At 52.0% G+C, this 16,108-nt stretch overlaps 1 protein-coding gene across 4 annotated transcripts; it reads left to right on the top strand.

Annotated features, from left to right (window-relative positions):
* Nucleotides 1-1,770: 1,770 nt before the first annotated feature.
* On the top strand, nucleotides 1,771-15,884 carry PAX6 (paired box 6). 4 transcript variants are annotated; one of them, XM_041461735.1, is made up of 11 exons: nucleotides 1,771-1,819; nucleotides 4,473-4,603; nucleotides 5,419-5,460; nucleotides 5,554-5,769; nucleotides 6,334-6,499; nucleotides 10,783-10,941; nucleotides 11,727-11,809; nucleotides 12,059-12,209; nucleotides 12,336-12,451; nucleotides 14,464-14,614; nucleotides 15,472-15,884. In XM_041461735.1, exons 1-11 carry the CDS (start codon nucleotides 1,810-1,812, stop codon nucleotides 15,555-15,557), a joined length of 1,311 nt encoding a protein of 436 aa, XP_041317669.1. In that variant the 5' UTR covers nucleotides 1,771-1,809; the 3' UTR covers nucleotides 15,558-15,884. The 4 variants fall into 4 exon arrangements, with proteins under 4 accessions (XP_041317669.1, XP_041317671.1, XP_041317670.1 ...); XM_041461737.1 differs by lacking the exon at nucleotides 14,464-14,614 and having other exon boundaries at nucleotides 15,472-15,610; nucleotides 15,642-15,835; XM_041461736.1 differs by having other exon boundaries at nucleotides 12,354-12,451; nucleotides 15,472-15,831.
* The last annotated feature ends 224 nt before the right edge of the window (nucleotides 15,885-16,108 follow it).

The following is a 16,108-nucleotide window of genomic DNA, read 5'->3' as shown; positions in this document are numbered from 1 at the left end:
GTTTCCCGTTCGGTGTGTGCCCATGCAGACGTGTTCGGTGTATTAAAGGGATGACTTCACGTTCAGCTCAGCTGAAGGAGATATCACCACGTCTCCATTGAAGTACAGTGTAGCTTGCTCTGCTGCTAATCAGGTAGCTCTCCAAAGAGCAGTAAATATTTACCAGTTAAAGTCTTCACGCTGCGAGAAAGTACTTGTTTGATGTTTATTTTTATGGATTTGAGATTACTAAAAGCTACTTAATAAATTATACCGTGGCTAGTCCTGAATGGGGAAACGTGCCTCTTTGATTTCTCCATCATATGCAGGAAGAGTAAAATTAATATTCATTATAGGCGCAAAAGAAAGAGAATGAGTATTTTTAGGCGAAAAAAAAGGGAGAGAAAATGAAGGCTGCGACTATTTCATTATTTTACCTCCTTTTTTTTTAGCAACCCCCTTGAATGGGCTCTTTATTGTAATTGTCCCTCCCCAATTGAGCACCCCACTGAGCTGTTGTATCTTTTTACAACCCCTAACAACTCGCACCAGTAACACAATTACCGCCAGATATTTATAACGAGAAATTACTTTTCCATTTTCACCCGCGACGATTTCAAATAAATACATGGGGACGCATAAATAAATAAATAAGTGGGCCGGGGGTTGGCAGGGCTGGGGCTGCCTGCAATAGTGGGAATCACCAACGTGAGTTGAATTTTGNGGGGGGGGGGGAAGGCGCTGGGGACTGTCCAGGCGCTGGGTCAAGGCAGGCACTAATGAAGGGAGAAGGGGCTTGTTTCTCTGCTCTTTGTAAGTTGGAGGGTTGTTGGTCCGTTGAGTTGGGAAGCTGCGCGGCCGGTTAAGGAGCCTGGGTTTCTGCACTCGGGGTTTGGGTAGAGGAGCAGAATGGAGGCCATTGTTCGCTTTCTGTAGGCTTTGTTTAACAGTTCTCACCCCCTCCTGTTCTTACTTTTTAAAGCAGTGAGGCGAGGTAGACAGCGTGTGTCACAGTACAGTGAAAAAGGGGAAGATCTAAAGACCAAAAAAGAAGTTAATCACAAGACGGGGAGTTTGGGGGAGAAAAAGTTGCTAGCGCCGCGCGGAAAGGGGGAGACAAAACAAAAAAAAAAAACCAACCAAATAATAATTAAAAAAAAAAAAGCTCGAGGAAATACCCGGAGGTAAAAAATGGAGCCCCGCTCCCAGCACGCAGGGCAGCCGGCGGAAGGTTCCCCCCGCCGTGCTCCCCCCGCCGCCGGTGCCCGCCCCGCTCCGCTCCGCGCCCCCCGGGCCGCCCCGCACACCTTCCCGGCGTCGCCGCACACTTTTTAATGTACTTCTTCTGCTTTGTCCTAGAGGGAAGACTTTAACTGGTGACACGCAGATGTGCGAGTCCCTAAATTGTATGAGAGGACAGTCCACCCCGCTTTCAGGCAAGTTTAAAAACATGACTTCGGGCTCTCTTTGTGATCGTTGTCGCTCCACTTAATACACCACCTCAGCGAAGAGCACTAACGACGAGGCAATACGCCACCTGCATGCAATTAAAACGAGAAACCACTTGGCGGGCTGCTTTTCTTAATTTTTCCCCCCTGCGATTTAGGGATACATATGAACATTTTTTTGCCTTGAGGTATTAAAGCCCCCAAATCCTTAAACGAACCGGGGCGGGGGGGGGAAGATGCCTTAGGATAACAAAGTTAGCCGGTGAGATATTAGCCTCTCTGCAGCTTAACCGTGTGCATTGCCTCCCCTGATTAACGCCTATTTTGTCACTGATAGACGGCTATAGGCGACCCCCGTGGGATACCGCTCTCTCAGCCCAACATGCAGAACAGTAAGTGACTCCGCGCCCCTTCGCGGCCGCGGGCGCGCAGCGGAGCGGGGCGGAGGGCTCCGGCCGGGCCGGGGAGGGAGCGGGGCCCGGCAGCGCCCGCCCGCCCCGTCGGGGCCGGGTCGCTCCGAGGGCGGCGGGGACGGGCCCGGCAGCGCTGTCACGGCTCCCGGGACGCTGCGCCAGGCCCGCCGCATGGCCCAGGACCTGGCTGCGTCCCCACCTTCTCTGCCGCGGGAGCTGGGCAGGAAAAAGGCGCTCCGTGATAGGTGCGGTTCCCCGCCACCGTCTGGGTCTGTTCGCTTCCCGATTCTGATGTCTCTGTGGACTGTTAATTTTTTGGGGGAGGGGGAGGCTTTTTGTGTTGTTGTTGTTGTTGTTGGGGTTGCTGTTGTTGTTGAAGGATAGGCCTGTGCCCTTCTCAGAGGGGACAGCGCTGGCACAGGGCGGGAGAGCGCGGGCACCGAGCCGGGTGTGGTGGCCGGGAGAAGCGGCCTGTCTTTGCGCCCCGGAGAAAGGGGCTGCGCGGAGCTCGCAGGGACCGGCGCTGAGGTCCCAGCCGGTCCGGAGTAGGCCTCATCTCCTCGGGGCGCGGATCTTCCGTGGGGTGGCCTCCACACGCCGCGGGCCCTCTCATTCTGCGCGCGTAGCGGCGGCGAGGAGCGCAGGTCGAGTTGCGCGGCCCTTGCGCTGAGCGCGGCCCCCACCCCAGAGCTCCTCTGGAACCGGACAGGGGATGCTCGGCTCCGGGACCCCTCTATCATCCCACCCTTAAACGCATTAATAAGTTGTCCCCCCGTGTGAGGGGCATCCGGAAAAGCAGAAGTTTTAGGGATTTCTCAGATATCACTTGCGTGAAGCGCTTTTTTTTCCCTTCGTTTTTGCTAATCTCAATTTTCTCTTTCCCCCCCCCCCTTTTTTTTTTTTTTTTTTTTTTTAATTTGGTTTGTTTTGATGTTACTTTGTGGGGGTTTTGTCCTTCTTTTATCTTCCGGGGCCGCTGCGTGCTTGTGCGTGCGATGTATTTTCATTTATCCCGAGCAAAAACTGAGCCTCGGCAGCCCGGGGAGGGTTTTACCTGCGCCTCGCAAGGACGGCGGCGGCTGCCCTTGGCCGTGGCGTGCCGAGGGTTTATGGTAATGGGGGATGCCTTCACTCGGCCGTTTGGGATCGCCACTGCAAAACGCAGAAAAGATATCATTCGGGTGAAGCCTTTATTTTGTTTAAAGGTCGCGGCGGGCTCTTCAGGCTTTGTGTTAATAACTCCTGGGTGTATATGGTGCAGAGCATCCAAATTGACACCATATGTTTTCCTATTAGATGACTAGCAATAGAATACAAGGCGCATAATCATTGCCACTGGGCGAGATCTACACCGCTCTCCAGGGAAATTATATAATGATTAAGGCTTAACCTTTTAAGTGAAACTTTGATTTTGCTTTCCCCGCTGCCATTTTTTTATGTCGGCCAGGGTCCCCCCGCACGCATTGGCGGGGATGAGGAGCGGGGGGGCGCAGCAGCCGCGGGACTGCGCCCCCGGGCGCGCACCGCCGCCCCGGGCCGGCCCGCCCGCCGGGGCGCAGCCCGCCGCCCCCCGGGGCACCGGCGGGGAGGGACGCGGGGCTCCCATCCCCGCGGGGGGAAGCGCAGGTCGCGGCTCCGGCCGCGCTGCTGGGCCGGGGCGGCAAATTCCCCAGCCCCGATGTCACTTCGAATCCATTGCGCGGGGAGCGCGCCCCCTCGGTGTGTCCGCGCAGAGCCCCCGGCTACCGCAAACCGCAGCCTCCCTCGGAGGGAGAGCGAGTAGAGTTCAATCTAGTCTGAGTGATATCCAAATGCGGACAGAAAGGGTCGTTTTATCATGCTACTATTTGTCGTGACGATGCAATTTTCAAAAGCAGAGTACTGTCATAAAGTGACACGCCTGCCACAAGTGCTCCAACTGATCTTTTCAATTAGCCTTCCATGCATGATCCGGGGCGACTTCCGCCTATTTCCAGAAATTAAGCTCAAACTTGACGTGCAGCTAGTTTTATTTTAAAGACAAATGTCAGAGAGGCTCATCATATTTTCCCCCTCTTCTATATTTGGAGCTTATTTATTGCTAAGAAGCCTGGGCTCTTGGAGTCAATTTATCAGGAGGCTCCAAAGAGAGGAGAGCGGAGAGCGCGTAGAGCAGAGCTTCTCCAGGGAGACCCTCAAAGCCTGGAGCTTCAGGTTGGGCACTGGCGAGGCAGCCTCTCGCTTTGCTTTTGGCGAAGCGAGCTGCGGCTGTGCGGATGCAGGCAGGCTCGCTTGGGCTTGGGCTTTGGGCTTTAATTTTTTTTTTTTTTTTTTTCCGGGGGGGGGGAGGGAGGAAAAAAAAAAAAAAAAAGAAAGAAAAAAGGCAAAGCAAAGGAGCAACCCAAGGCGATCCGGAATATTCTGGGCTTTTGGGTTGGGTTTCTGGGTTCGTGGCTACCGCGGGTTTCGCAGACGGGGAGCGCGCCGTGGACGCCGTTTCGGAGCCGCGGTGGCTCCGGGGGAGCAGAGGGCGAGGATGGCGGCGGGGCCGGGGCCGGACCCGGCTCGGGAGCGCTCGGCCCTGGCGGGGCGGAGGGGAGCGGGGCGTCCGGCTGCTCGGAGGGTGCTATGGTGGGCGCTGTGCTTCCCGCAGGTCACAGCGGCGTGAACCAGCTCGGCGGGGTGTTCGTCAACGGGAGGCCGCTGCCCGACTCCACGCGGCAGAAGATCGTGGAACTCGCTCACAGCGGCGCCCGGCCCTGCGACATCTCCCGGATCCTGCAGGTGAAGGCGGCGGCGCCCCCCGTCCTCCCACCGCTCCGTCCGCTCCGCTCCAGCGCCGCTGTGTCACCGCCGGGCGCTGATGCGACCCCCCCACACCCACCCACCACCACCCGCCTTCCAGCCTAATAAAACGATCCGTCTGCTCTGTTGTTGCTGCAAATAGACCTTTCGATGCGTATATATATATATATATGCCTTTTCAAATATTGAAATTTTTGCTTTTCGTTCTCCCGTATTTCCATCCGGTGATAACCTGCACTGTCGTTACAGTTAGTTTGCTGTAATAAACTGAATTATACGGCTCGGCATAATTTCAGTTTCCTCTCCTTCCCTCCCCATCCCCCGTATTTACTTATGATTTTGTGATATCTGTATGCATTTGGCGTGGCTTACTGTTTGGTTTTGGTGAGAGAGAGAGAGATAAAAGACCCCCCCTCAAAGCCACGCTGTTTTAGCCTGGAATCTGTCCTTACGGACATTCACGCAATCTGGCACAGTTCAGGGGTATTTTGTAAATGTAGGTCTTGAAAACCCTTCACTCACCCCTTCCCCCTCAAGTCCTTTGGCTAAGAGCAGTGAGAAGGATGGAGACTAGTCTGGTTTACCTATTGTTCGCATTTAAGGCGTATTTTAACCTTGATACTAAGAGAATTACGTTTTGACCAGATGATTTTTTTTTCTTCCAAATGTTTTTAAAGTATCACTTTTGTAGAGGGTAGGGCCACGAATGTAATTTTTTTTTTTTTAAGAAAAAAAAAAAAAAAGACTCTCTAAGTAAGTTCTCATACCATTTAAGGTATATTTTTGTGTTATAGACCCATGCAGATGCAAAAGTCCAAGTGCTGGACAATCAAAACGTAAGCTTGTCATTGTTTAATGCATACTTAAACAATTTTATTTTTGTCTTGAAATTATTAATAATGTGATTTTCTGTCCGCTTCCCTATCCAGGTGTCGAATGGATGTGTGAGTAAAATTTTGGGCAGGTATTACGAAACTGGCTCCATCAGACCCAGGGCAATCGGAGGTAGTAAACCGAGAGTAGCGACTCCAGAAGTTGTAAGCAAAATAGCGCAGTATAAACGAGAGTGCCCCTCCATCTTTGCGTGGGAGATTCGAGACAGATTACTATCAGAGGGGGTCTGTACCAACGATAATATACCCAGTGTAAGTTCATGAAAAAAACCTTCCCGTGTGCCGTGTACAATGCTGGGTAGCCGTAGCGAGCCTCTGCTTCCTTTGTTTTGGTATCAGAAGAGAGGATAGCAGGTTCACATCATTTGCATGTGGCAGGGTCAGACGCATTTTTTTCATACAGAATCTGACAAATGCCTTTAAGGAGGGGGAAAAAAAATAAAAAAACAATATGCGGGTCACCCCTGCGCCTGGCGCCTCAGGACTGCAAGCATCAGTCGGAGCCATCACTGGTTTTGCAGGGTTGGGTTTGGGGCGCTTTTTTTTTTCCCTTTGCTTTTTTTTTTTTTTTTTCCTTCCCCCCTCCCCCGTGGTTTGTTTGTTTGTTTGCACCACCACCACCAGCAGTGAGCGAGTCGGGGCGGCAGGGACTCGGCGGTGCGGGGCGGCCGCAGCGCGCAGCCGGCGCTCAGGGAAGCCTCGACTTGCGCCCAGGTCGAGCCGCCCGCTGCGCAGGGGGACGCGGGGGTTGCGCGGGTGCCTGGCGGGGAGCGCGCTACCGCACTACCATTGCCTTTCCTGTCCTTTGCCTTCCAGGTGTCGTCGATAAACAGAGTCCTACGCAACCTGGCTAGCGAAAAGCAACAGATGGGTGCCGACGGGATGTACGACAAGCTAAGGATGCTGAACGGGCAGACGGGGACCTGGGGCACCCGGCCCGGCTGGTATCCCGGCACCTCGGTACCCGGGCAGCCCACGCAAGGTAAGCGACAACGCGGTGGCCGCTCCCCAGCCCGGGCCGGCCCGGATCGGCTCGGTTCGGCCTCCTCCGGCCGAGGTGGCCCCGACGCGGGTCCTTCCCGGCCGCCGGGCTGAGGGTGGCGGGCGTTCGTGCCGCCGCCTCCCCGGGCGGCTGCGGGCAGGGGGGTGCGGGCCGGCGGCATGGGGGGCGTCCAGCCCCGGCCCCGGTGGGCAGGGGAGCCCAGCAGCGCTCGCTGCCAAAGCCGCGTCCGCCGAGCTGCGGTGCCGGCAGCCGGGCGGGAGCCGGGGCTGAGCCTTAACCTCGCCCATCGCCCGGTAATTGGGGCTCCCGCTCCCTGCCCGGGCCGCCTTCCCGCGCCGGGGTCTCTCCCCAAAGCCGGGGCCATCGGTAACTATCTCCGTAGGGCTGATTGTAATTCCTCCTCAATGGACCCGAAACAACTTTGTAAATATAGAAAACTGTTTATCCTGAAGATTAATAGGTATTTGTTGTAGGAATGACAAGGGGATAATATGAAGGATAATGGGATGTTACGTTACATACTTAAGATGGTTAATGGCTTCTTTTTGAATGCGGGCTCTGTTGAGGCTCGGCTCTCGCTGGCTCTGGTCATTCCTTTAGAAGAGGTGTCTATATACAACAACCTGCTTTTTGTTTTCACCCCGCAAGGAAAAAAAAAAATCGGTAACAGTGTGCGGAATATCTGGTACAAAGGATGTTTCTGTCACACGCAAGAATTTGTTATGGGAACAATTCTGTCGCTATGTAATTGCTCATTAGAGATCGTTTTGTTTCTCATTAAGGCGACATGAATAAGCGTCTAGTTGAAGGAGACAGCTGTAGAAATGTTCCACAGGAGACCTCTGGACACGATATGGCACCGCTTGCCAATTAGACATGTCAGTTTTAAGAGAAGAAAACAGTCTATGAAGGACACTAGAAAGATAGAGCGGAGCCCTCGCTCCCCCCCACCCCCACTTCGGTGTTTTTTTGTTGTTCGGTTGCGGGGTTGTCTTTTGGCATTTTGTTTTGCCCGATGTCCACGCCAGCAGCCGGGGCCGCCCTCGCCTCGCCCTCACCTGCGGCTCCCCGGCCCTGCCCGGGCTCTCTGGGCGGGCCCGGCCCCTTCTCTCGCTGTCCGCACCCGCGGTGCGCAGCGCGGAGCGCCGCTGAACGGGGCAGCGCACCCACCGCCCGTGCGGCCGGCCGCCCTGCGCTCCCGCCGGGGAGCGCTTTGCGGGTTTTTATTTATTTTTACCCTCTTAGGAAAGGCGTTAAATGGAGAAATTTCGGGCTCCCCGCCTCAGAGCGGTGCTCGGAGGCGCAGCCCTTGCGCGGGTGCGGTGCTGGCGCACCTGGGCCCGGCCGCGCCCGCGCTGCGGCAGAGCCGCCTGTGCCCGGGCCGGGGGCTGGGGGGGCCGGGGGCTTTTTGGGGGCCAGTGCTGGCCCCTTCCCGCGGCGTGGGGACTGGCGCAGTTTCCGCAGGGGAAGGCGGGCGCCGGGCAGGAGGGTGCGCGGCCGGAGGACCTCGGGAGCCCTGTCCGAAATCCCAAAATGAGGCGGTGCGGAGCGGGCAGCGCTGCTCGGGCCGCGGGCGCGGGCGTGCGTGGGCAGCAGAGGCGAGGGGGAGGCAGGCAGGCACTTAAAACATCCGCATGGCAAAATTAAAATTAATAAAATGGATTTCCTCTGGAATATTCATGCTCCCTCTAATGTTTTTCCCTTGCAGGGGTATGTTACTGGATTTTAAGAGTCCATTACTCAAAAAGCATAAGGCGAGGTTAGGTCTCAGAGGGGTACAAATATGGTCTCAATCTGATAAACGCCATGCAGCAGTGAATAAAATAATGGATACATGAGGGCTGACAGAACAAAAAGAGACATCTCTATCCGGGAGAAATTCTCCAGTGATTTAGTGGTTTTAGGGATCACCGAGACACTGTTTCTTATCTTTTTTTCTCCCCTCCCTCTCTTATAAGACTAAAGCCTTCTATAGGATTTAGACACTTTCTCTTTCAACAGATGCTACAATGTTTTGATCCCGGCTCTATAGCTGAGAGGTGCTGCAATTGGTTTGCTATCTTTTTTTGCTTGTTTTCCGCCTCACTGATTAAGACACTAAGAAACTAAGGAATGATTTTATTTCCCAGCGTCGTTTTTTTTTTTTTTTTTTTTTTTTTTTCCAGGAAACAAATCCTATACCCAGCGTCAGATGGTCTGGCTATAGGATAATAGGGACGGACATTCACTTGCTTTCTTACGGATTAGGTCTGGAAGGTGGAACAGCCCTATTGAGATAGCTTCTTTTAGGGGCTTTAAAAAAAAACCAAACAACCAAAACTCAAAGAAAAAAAAAAAAAAAGAAAAAAAAGAAAAGAAGGGGTGTGTGTCTAAAAAGAAGATATCTTAATTGTCCGGGACGGGGTTGGAAGTGACCATAAGCAAGTTTAGGCGAAACTTTAGGTCGGCTGAAAGATTTTGGGGAGGTGGGGAGCGCACCGAGGAAAAAGCGCGGCCTCAAAACTCCGCAGCGGTTCGGGGGCGGCCCGGTGCGCTCCCTCCCCTTCCCCGCCAGGTCCGGGGCTCTCTGCGGAGCCCTCCCGGCTCGGGGGGCCGCGGCCATCCCCCCGGGCTCCCCCCCGGCCGCGGGGCGCTGCGGGCGCGGCCCGAGCGGACAGTGATGGATGAGGGCGGTGGCGGAGGTGAGCGCGGCCCCTCCGCGGGCGGGCGCGGCCCCCGGCGCTGCCACCCGCGCTTGGCAGGGCGCTGCCCCGCCGCGGCGGCCGTCCCCGGGCCCGGGGCTTTGTGTGCCCTGAAAGGCGGCTCCCCCCGCCCCCCCGCTATTCACCCGCCGCCGGCCGCCTCAATGGGGCTGCGGCCGCCCATATGGTGACCACGGCCGCTGAATCCCTGTGTTTAAATGGAGGAGAAAGTTCGGGTTTTAAAACATTTCAAAGTGGTTGAAAGGGTCCCACCAGATCCTGTCACAATTCCCCCCGAGCTTTGAAGACCGGGGCCATTGTTCGCCGATTATAAATGATATTACTTTAAAGTTGATTTCCCACAATATTTAAAGGATGTCGCGGGAGTGTCGCTATTTATTTTTGGCGTAACTTTTCAAGGGAATTAGCATAAGTAGCCCATGCGTCCCTCACCCCGGCTCCCTCTTTATGCGACATCAAAACGCTTCGAAAAATATGCTTTGAAAGGAGAGGGAGAGCTCATTTAGGACAACGACTTCTCTGCCTCGCCGGCAGGCTCCGTTCCCCCGGGCCGGCGGCCGGGGGTGCCCGCGGAGCCCCCCAACAGCAGCCGGCCCCGGGCCGCAGCCGCCTCCGCCCGGGCGCCCAGCACAATGAAACTTTCCCCTGTTTAATGACAGAAATTACATTAAAAGTGGTGGAAATGCCCTAATTAAAAACGTACCACTTAAATGATATGCCAAGCGCTCAGCTGCAGAACGGCGTATTTAGCTAGTTAGTGAACTCGCTACTATTTCTTTTAAAATTACATGTTAAAATTTTAAAAGAAATCTTACTTTTCTCTGGTGCAACACATTACAAAGAATGGACAGTCCTTTTATCTAAATATAAAATTCCATTTTCAGCAATTATAGCCTGTTCTTGGTGATGATATAATTACAGCTGTGCTCAGTAATAGGTGTCAAGGCAATGCACACTCATACAATAGTTGAATAAAACTGCAGAACAATGCAGGCACTTCTAAATTCACAACCTTTAAAATGAAATTGACTGTGCAGAATTCAAATAAAAACTGGATAAATATTTTTTTAAAAAGATTACAAGCTTGGTTTGGTTTCTTAATAGCATTTTCTGCAAACCTATCAACATCTAATTGATTAGATAGGAATTACTGATTATAGATAATCTGAAATACTGAACATCACTATTTTAAATATAGCAATAGGTAAATAAATGCAGCAGACGGAGGAGACTGCCATGGCACTCCAGCAGGGATTCATGGAAAGAATCACATTCAGGGGAAAGTATTTTTATGCAGGTTTTATTCCAGAGGGAAAACAAAATGAAATTAAGACCAGGTGATCATAATTCCTCGTCTCCGATGTTTACATAAGGCTGGAAACTGAAATATTTCCGTGTTACCTGTGCCATTAGCACCGTGTTGCTTTGATACCTGAGACATTTTTAAGGGAGGGTGTCAGCAAACATGGCTGAACTCGTTTCCAGTTGCATTATTTCTCTGATAGGGATCTTCAAACAAGGGTACCTGCGTTTCACTTTCCGACTCTCTCGGTTCCGCAGATGGCTGTCCGCAACAGGAGGGAGGAGGGGAAAACACTAACTCCATCAGCTCTAATGGAGAAGACTCAGACGAGGCCCAAATGAGACTCCAGCTGAAAAGGAAGCTGCAGAGAAATAGGACATCCTTTACCCAAGAGCAAATCGAAGCCCTTGAGAAAGGTGAGTGACATTTTCCTACGGCTGAAGCAGTAGAGAAAACAAAATGTGCCCCGAACACATTACCAGCTGAACGTAAGCACGGCACTCCTGTGCCTTATATATATGTATATATTTAAACTCTGTGGCTCCTTCCGTGCTCTTTTATTCACAGAGCTCCAAATATTCATTGCTGGCCGTGGTGTGCCCTGAAAAGCTGTTAAAATGGTTTTCAAAGGCGAAGCGTTCAGGGCACGCATCACACCGATGCTGCACCCCGGGCTTCTCTTGGGGGGATAACTCTCCTCCCGTCCTCTGTGCTGCATTGCTGGGGAGGTGAGGGCAGGCAGGGGGGCTGGCAGAGTCCTCCACGCCTGCCCCCATGCTCACTCCCCATCCCCAGTGCCCGGGGCTGGGAGCAGGTGCCCTTTTCCCTGGCCAGCCCGGACGCACCTCGCCTCTGACCCGCCGCGGAGCTTTGTCCTCATTTTGCGCTGTTATTTAGCGACGTGCCATTTTGCTTCTTGGTGACAGGGTCAGAGCTGCCTTGGGGACCCCCTCAGTGGAGGCAGAAGCCCTCGCTGCTTCTTGAGAGATGCAGCACTGCACCCAAGCCTGCCCATCCCCATGGCAATGCTCCCCAGCAGGCAAGGCATCCTCCTTGCTAACACACAGGCAGAAAGCTCAGCTTTGCCCTTACAGTGATGCTTCTTAGGAGCATTTAGAGCACAGGCAGCACAGGAACAGCTCTGGTTTTACAGCCAGCCACATCAACTCTGCAGCTAATGCAAGAATATTTCCTTCTGCAGAATTTGAGAGGACCCACTATCCTGATGTGTTTGCAAGAGAGAGACTAGCTGCTAAAATAGACCTGCCTGAAGCAAGGATACAGGTACTGATTTGCTCTGCAGTTGTAACTACTATTATTTTTACTGTTACTACTCTGATTTTGTTACTCCTGGCTTCTCAAAGCACGGGGCAACCCATATTTATGATCAGATATTTGCCCGTACCCCTCTTTCAGGAAAATAGCAGCTGGCTTTGCTTTCACCTCCTGCTTTGCTCTTGAGCAGCTTGGGGGAGGCCCCGTGCCTCTAGTCCTTGTAAGGTCACTCACATCTCTCAAATGCTGTATTTCCAGGTGTGGTTTTCCAACAGAAGGGCCAAATGGAGAAGGGAAGAGAAGCTGAGGAACCAGCGAAGACAAGCCAGCAACACTCCCAGCCACATTCCCATCAGTAGTAGTTTCAGCACAAGCGTTTACCAGCCGATCCCACAACCAACCACCCCCGGTAATGCCACCAACCCGCTCACATCCATCCATCCATCCTCCGGGCCAAACGAGACTCTGAGGCTGTGCTGCCAGTTGTAATTGTGGTTAAACTAATGTGTTCATCTGTCTGTCTATTCTATTATAGTTTCCTCTTTCACATCAGGTTCCATGTTGGGCAGGACGGACACGGCGCTCACGAACACGTACAGCGCGCTGCCGCCCATGCCCAGCTTCACCATGGCCAACAACCTGCCTATGCAAGTAAGTCCAGTGCCACGCCAGGGCACCACATTCCCTGGGGATTCAGCAGCCCTTGGGCTGTGTGGGAGTGCGGGTGGGGACCCTTCCTCCAAGCCATGAGGGATTACAGACCCAAATTGTGAAACCTGCACCCAACGACTTCCTTGGCATCTGAAAAGATGCCTTGATTGGGGGAATCAGAAGGGAAAGGGCACTGAAAGATGTGGTGCTCAATAAGCACTTTTCTCAGGTTTTCAAAGAGAAAAGTCCTCAGATTTGCAAGGCAACAAATCTGGGATAAAAAAATGCCGTTTGGGGAAAAAATATGTGGTTAACCTCTGGAACTCGCTGATGCCATATTGTGGAAATTGCTGCCTGAATGAGCTGCTGGAGGGATCCGACCTTCTGGATGTAGGTAACGTGGCAGCGGCACATTAGGAACACCTGAGAGAGGGAAGGATGTGATTAGCATCAGTGGTTATGCCAGCTAAGCCAGAATTGCAAGAGCTGTCAATCCTCATGCCTGAAAGCATTAGCTGATCACCAGCTGGGTTAGGAAGAAATCTATTCCTTTGGGGTCTGTTTCTATAGACCTTTCAGATGCAAAATTCCTCCTTTTTTAATGGTGGGGTTGGCCTAGGAAGGTGCTGGCCAATTACGGGAGTTTTACAGCTTTGTCTGAGGCACACAGCATTGACCACTGCTAGAGACAGGCGAGCAGATTAGAGAGCCTGACTCCTTCGCTGCGGCAATTACGATGTTACTAATTGCTGAACCAAAATTAACCAAATAAAGTTAGAGTCTTGCAAGTCTATGGAAAGAAACGGTGCTGGCTAGGTCGCTGCTCCGTGATGTTGGAAGCCGGCGGCGCTGTCCCCGGCAGCGGGCCCGGAGCAGATGACAAAAGATCAAAAGGCTGATACAGGAGGGGACCCTTGGGAAAGCAGGAGGCCCCTGATTCACCACTGGGCACCTGGGCAGGGACACAGCACGTGTGAGCCACGCTGGAAAACGCTGCCTACGTGGTCACCGTGGCAGGGCAGCCACGTGGGCTCGGAGGGGAAGCCACTGGCGTCTCTCTGCGGGTGCACGGAGCGTTGTGCGTTCTCCCAAAGCCAGTGGGGCTCCCAGTGCTGCTGTAGAAGGCGTGTGGCAGGGATGTGCAGACAGGAAATATGTGCAGACATGTTGGGTCTCGTGCGCTCGGGGTGGGAATTACTCATCCCGCTTCCTGCTCCCTCGCTGCGTCCCCGGGTCAAGGCTGCGCTGGTCCCCACTCACCCCGCAGCCTGGAGCAGGAGAAGCCCCTGCTTGGTCCCTCCTCAGCACCGTGACATCCCTCAGCCCCTGCTGCTCCCCCTGGCAGACTGGGTTTTGGGGGTTGGAGTTGAGGTGAATGGAGATGTCTGTTCTGGGATGTTGCTGGCACAGGTTTGGGGGGGCTGAGGCTCTGATGGGGATCAATGCACATGTATGTGTGGGGTTAGGGGTTTCCCCTTCAGAGTCTTGGTCCCCCCAGCCCCACATGTGGTCTGTGTGTATGTGCCCCACGCTGGCAGACGCAGGACCAGCCTCTGTGCCTCAGTGGAGTGACTTTAGTTACAGCACCGAGTGCAAGGTAACTAAAATGTTAGTCACAATTTAGTTACAGCACCGAGTGTGAGGCAAGGTGCTGACCCTGTCTCTGGCTGCAAATGGTAAAAAAAGAGACATCTTCCTTTTATGTGGGTATAAAGGAGGACAGCACTCAGGCTTAGGAATATAACACCTCCACCAGCATCTGGATGTAGGGATCTGCTCACCGAGCACGTCTGAAAAAGCACCATTAACCATCCATGTTGGTTTTTAACCCAAAAGCCTCCAGGAAGGGCCTGCTTGGTTGGGCTCCTAAATAGGTCTTTACGTCGTGCTGCCTGAATTTGAAAGTTTTTTGCCCATTTTTTGCTGTCTGAGGGCTGGCACGTCCATGCCCAAGAGCGTGATGCTGTCTCTACCTGCAGGGCCACTGACCACTTTGTGCTTTGCCCCCACAGCCCCCGGTACCCAGCCAGACCTCCTCCTACTCTTGCATGCTGCCCACCAGCCCATCGGTGAATGGACGGAGCTATGATACATACACCCCTCCTCACATGCAGACACACATGAACAGCCAGCCCATGGGCACCTCTGGCACCACTTCCACAGGTGAGTGTCCCCCTGCTCCCCCAGCCCCCTGCCAGCCTGCCTTCTCTGCTCCAGCCATCAGGCTTTTCACCTGCGCTCGCTGTGGGAAGTCTCTCCCCATCACTGGGGGAGGTCTCTCTGCTGGGATTCGTTGCTGCCATACCAGGCAGAAGATGAAAATGTAGAACCTAGAGCAAAAAATTCTGATTTTTAAGCTGCTTCTTGGAAGGCTAGGTGGAAAGAAAGCTGATTAAGAGAGGTGGTGTGGAAATAGCAGGACAGAGGCAAGCTCTTTAGTGAGCCCCCCATCCCTCAAAAAAAAAATCTTCCGTGTATAATTAAATTCTAAATCAGCATTTATTTCAGCATTAAACTTCAGCAGAGATCTCCACAGTGGTGAGGTTAAGTGTATGTGAAACTGTTTGCAGTACTGAGCACATTTTTACTGTGTCTGTGTCAGACAGTATTTATAGCTAAAGGTTTGAAGTTATCAAAGAGGCAGGGAACCTGTAGAAATATTAGCCCATGCATAAAAAAGGCAAATCAGGGTAAAAAAGGGCAAGTGTCAGCAGAAACAGGAGCAATTCAAGCAGTTTTCAAAAGAATAGAACAATTCAGTGTATTTTGGGCTGAATTCTCAACTGATACAAATGAGCCGAGGCTCTGGCATTTATCTCAAAGCATGAAAGTTTATTTATCACAACAATCAGTGAGATAATTTTTAAAATATATGCACCCCCAACCCCTGGTTCCACTGGATGTTAGAGGGTGAGATTTGATGTTTACTGGAATACAAGCTCAAATCTGTGAAACTGTAAAGCAAAAATTGAGCTATGTATAGAAAAACTAAAATATCCACTTTCCCTCTCAATTTTCAGGTCTCATTTCCCCTGGAGTGTCAGTTCCAGTTCAAGTTCCTGGCAGTGAACCTGATATGTCTCAATACTGGCCAAGATTACAGTAAAACATGTGTTAATTCCGTAAATGACTATATGGACAACAGTTGGATGTTCAGCAGTATTTTATAAAGGAAGAATGGCTCTCAGAGTACTTCTGTACTGCAACTGTGCCCTATGCTGTAACACATGGAAAAGACTTTCACATGGACCTTTGTACACTGAAGGCATTATATCAGTTGGAACAAATCTTCATTTTGGTATCCAAACTTTTATTCATTTTGGTGTATTATTTGTAAATGGGCATTTGTATGTTATAATGAAAAAAAAAAAAAGAACAATGTAGACTGGATGGATGTTTGATCTGTGTTGGTCATGAAGTTGTTTAAAAAAAAAAAAAGAAAAGGAAAAAAAAAAAAAAGAAGCCATGATCAACAAGCTTTGCCACGAATTTAAGAGTTTTATCAAGATATATCGAATACTTCTACCAATCTGTTCATAGATTATGGATTGATGTTCCAAGTTTGTATCATTCCATTGCATATAATTAAACCTGGAACAATACGCACTAGATTTATGTAAGAAAAATATCTGTTGGTATTTCCAAAGGTTGTTAACG

The sequence above is a fragment of the Pyrgilauda ruficollis genome, unplaced genomic scaffold (assembly GCF_017590135.1).
Source record: "Pyrgilauda ruficollis isolate IOZ18807 unplaced genomic scaffold, ASM1759013v1 scaffold153, whole genome shotgun sequence".
Taxonomy (NCBI): Eukaryota; Metazoa; Chordata; class Aves; order Passeriformes; family Passeridae; genus Pyrgilauda; species Pyrgilauda ruficollis.
The sequence above is the reverse complement of the archived record's forward strand: the minus strand, read 5'-3'. Positions and strand labels throughout refer to the sequence as shown.

Bases quoted from the DNA above. Each gene is read 5' to 3' on its own strand.
- PAX6 (XM_041461737.1), top strand. The intron at 10,942-11,726 runs GTGAGTGACATT...TTCCTTCTGCAG, and splicing joins AATCGAAGCCCTTGAGAAAG to AATTTGAGAGGACCCACTAT. The intron at 15,611-15,641 runs GTATTTTATAAA...TGGCTCTCAGAG, and splicing joins CAACAGTTGGATGTTCAGCA to TACTTCTGTACTGCAACTGT.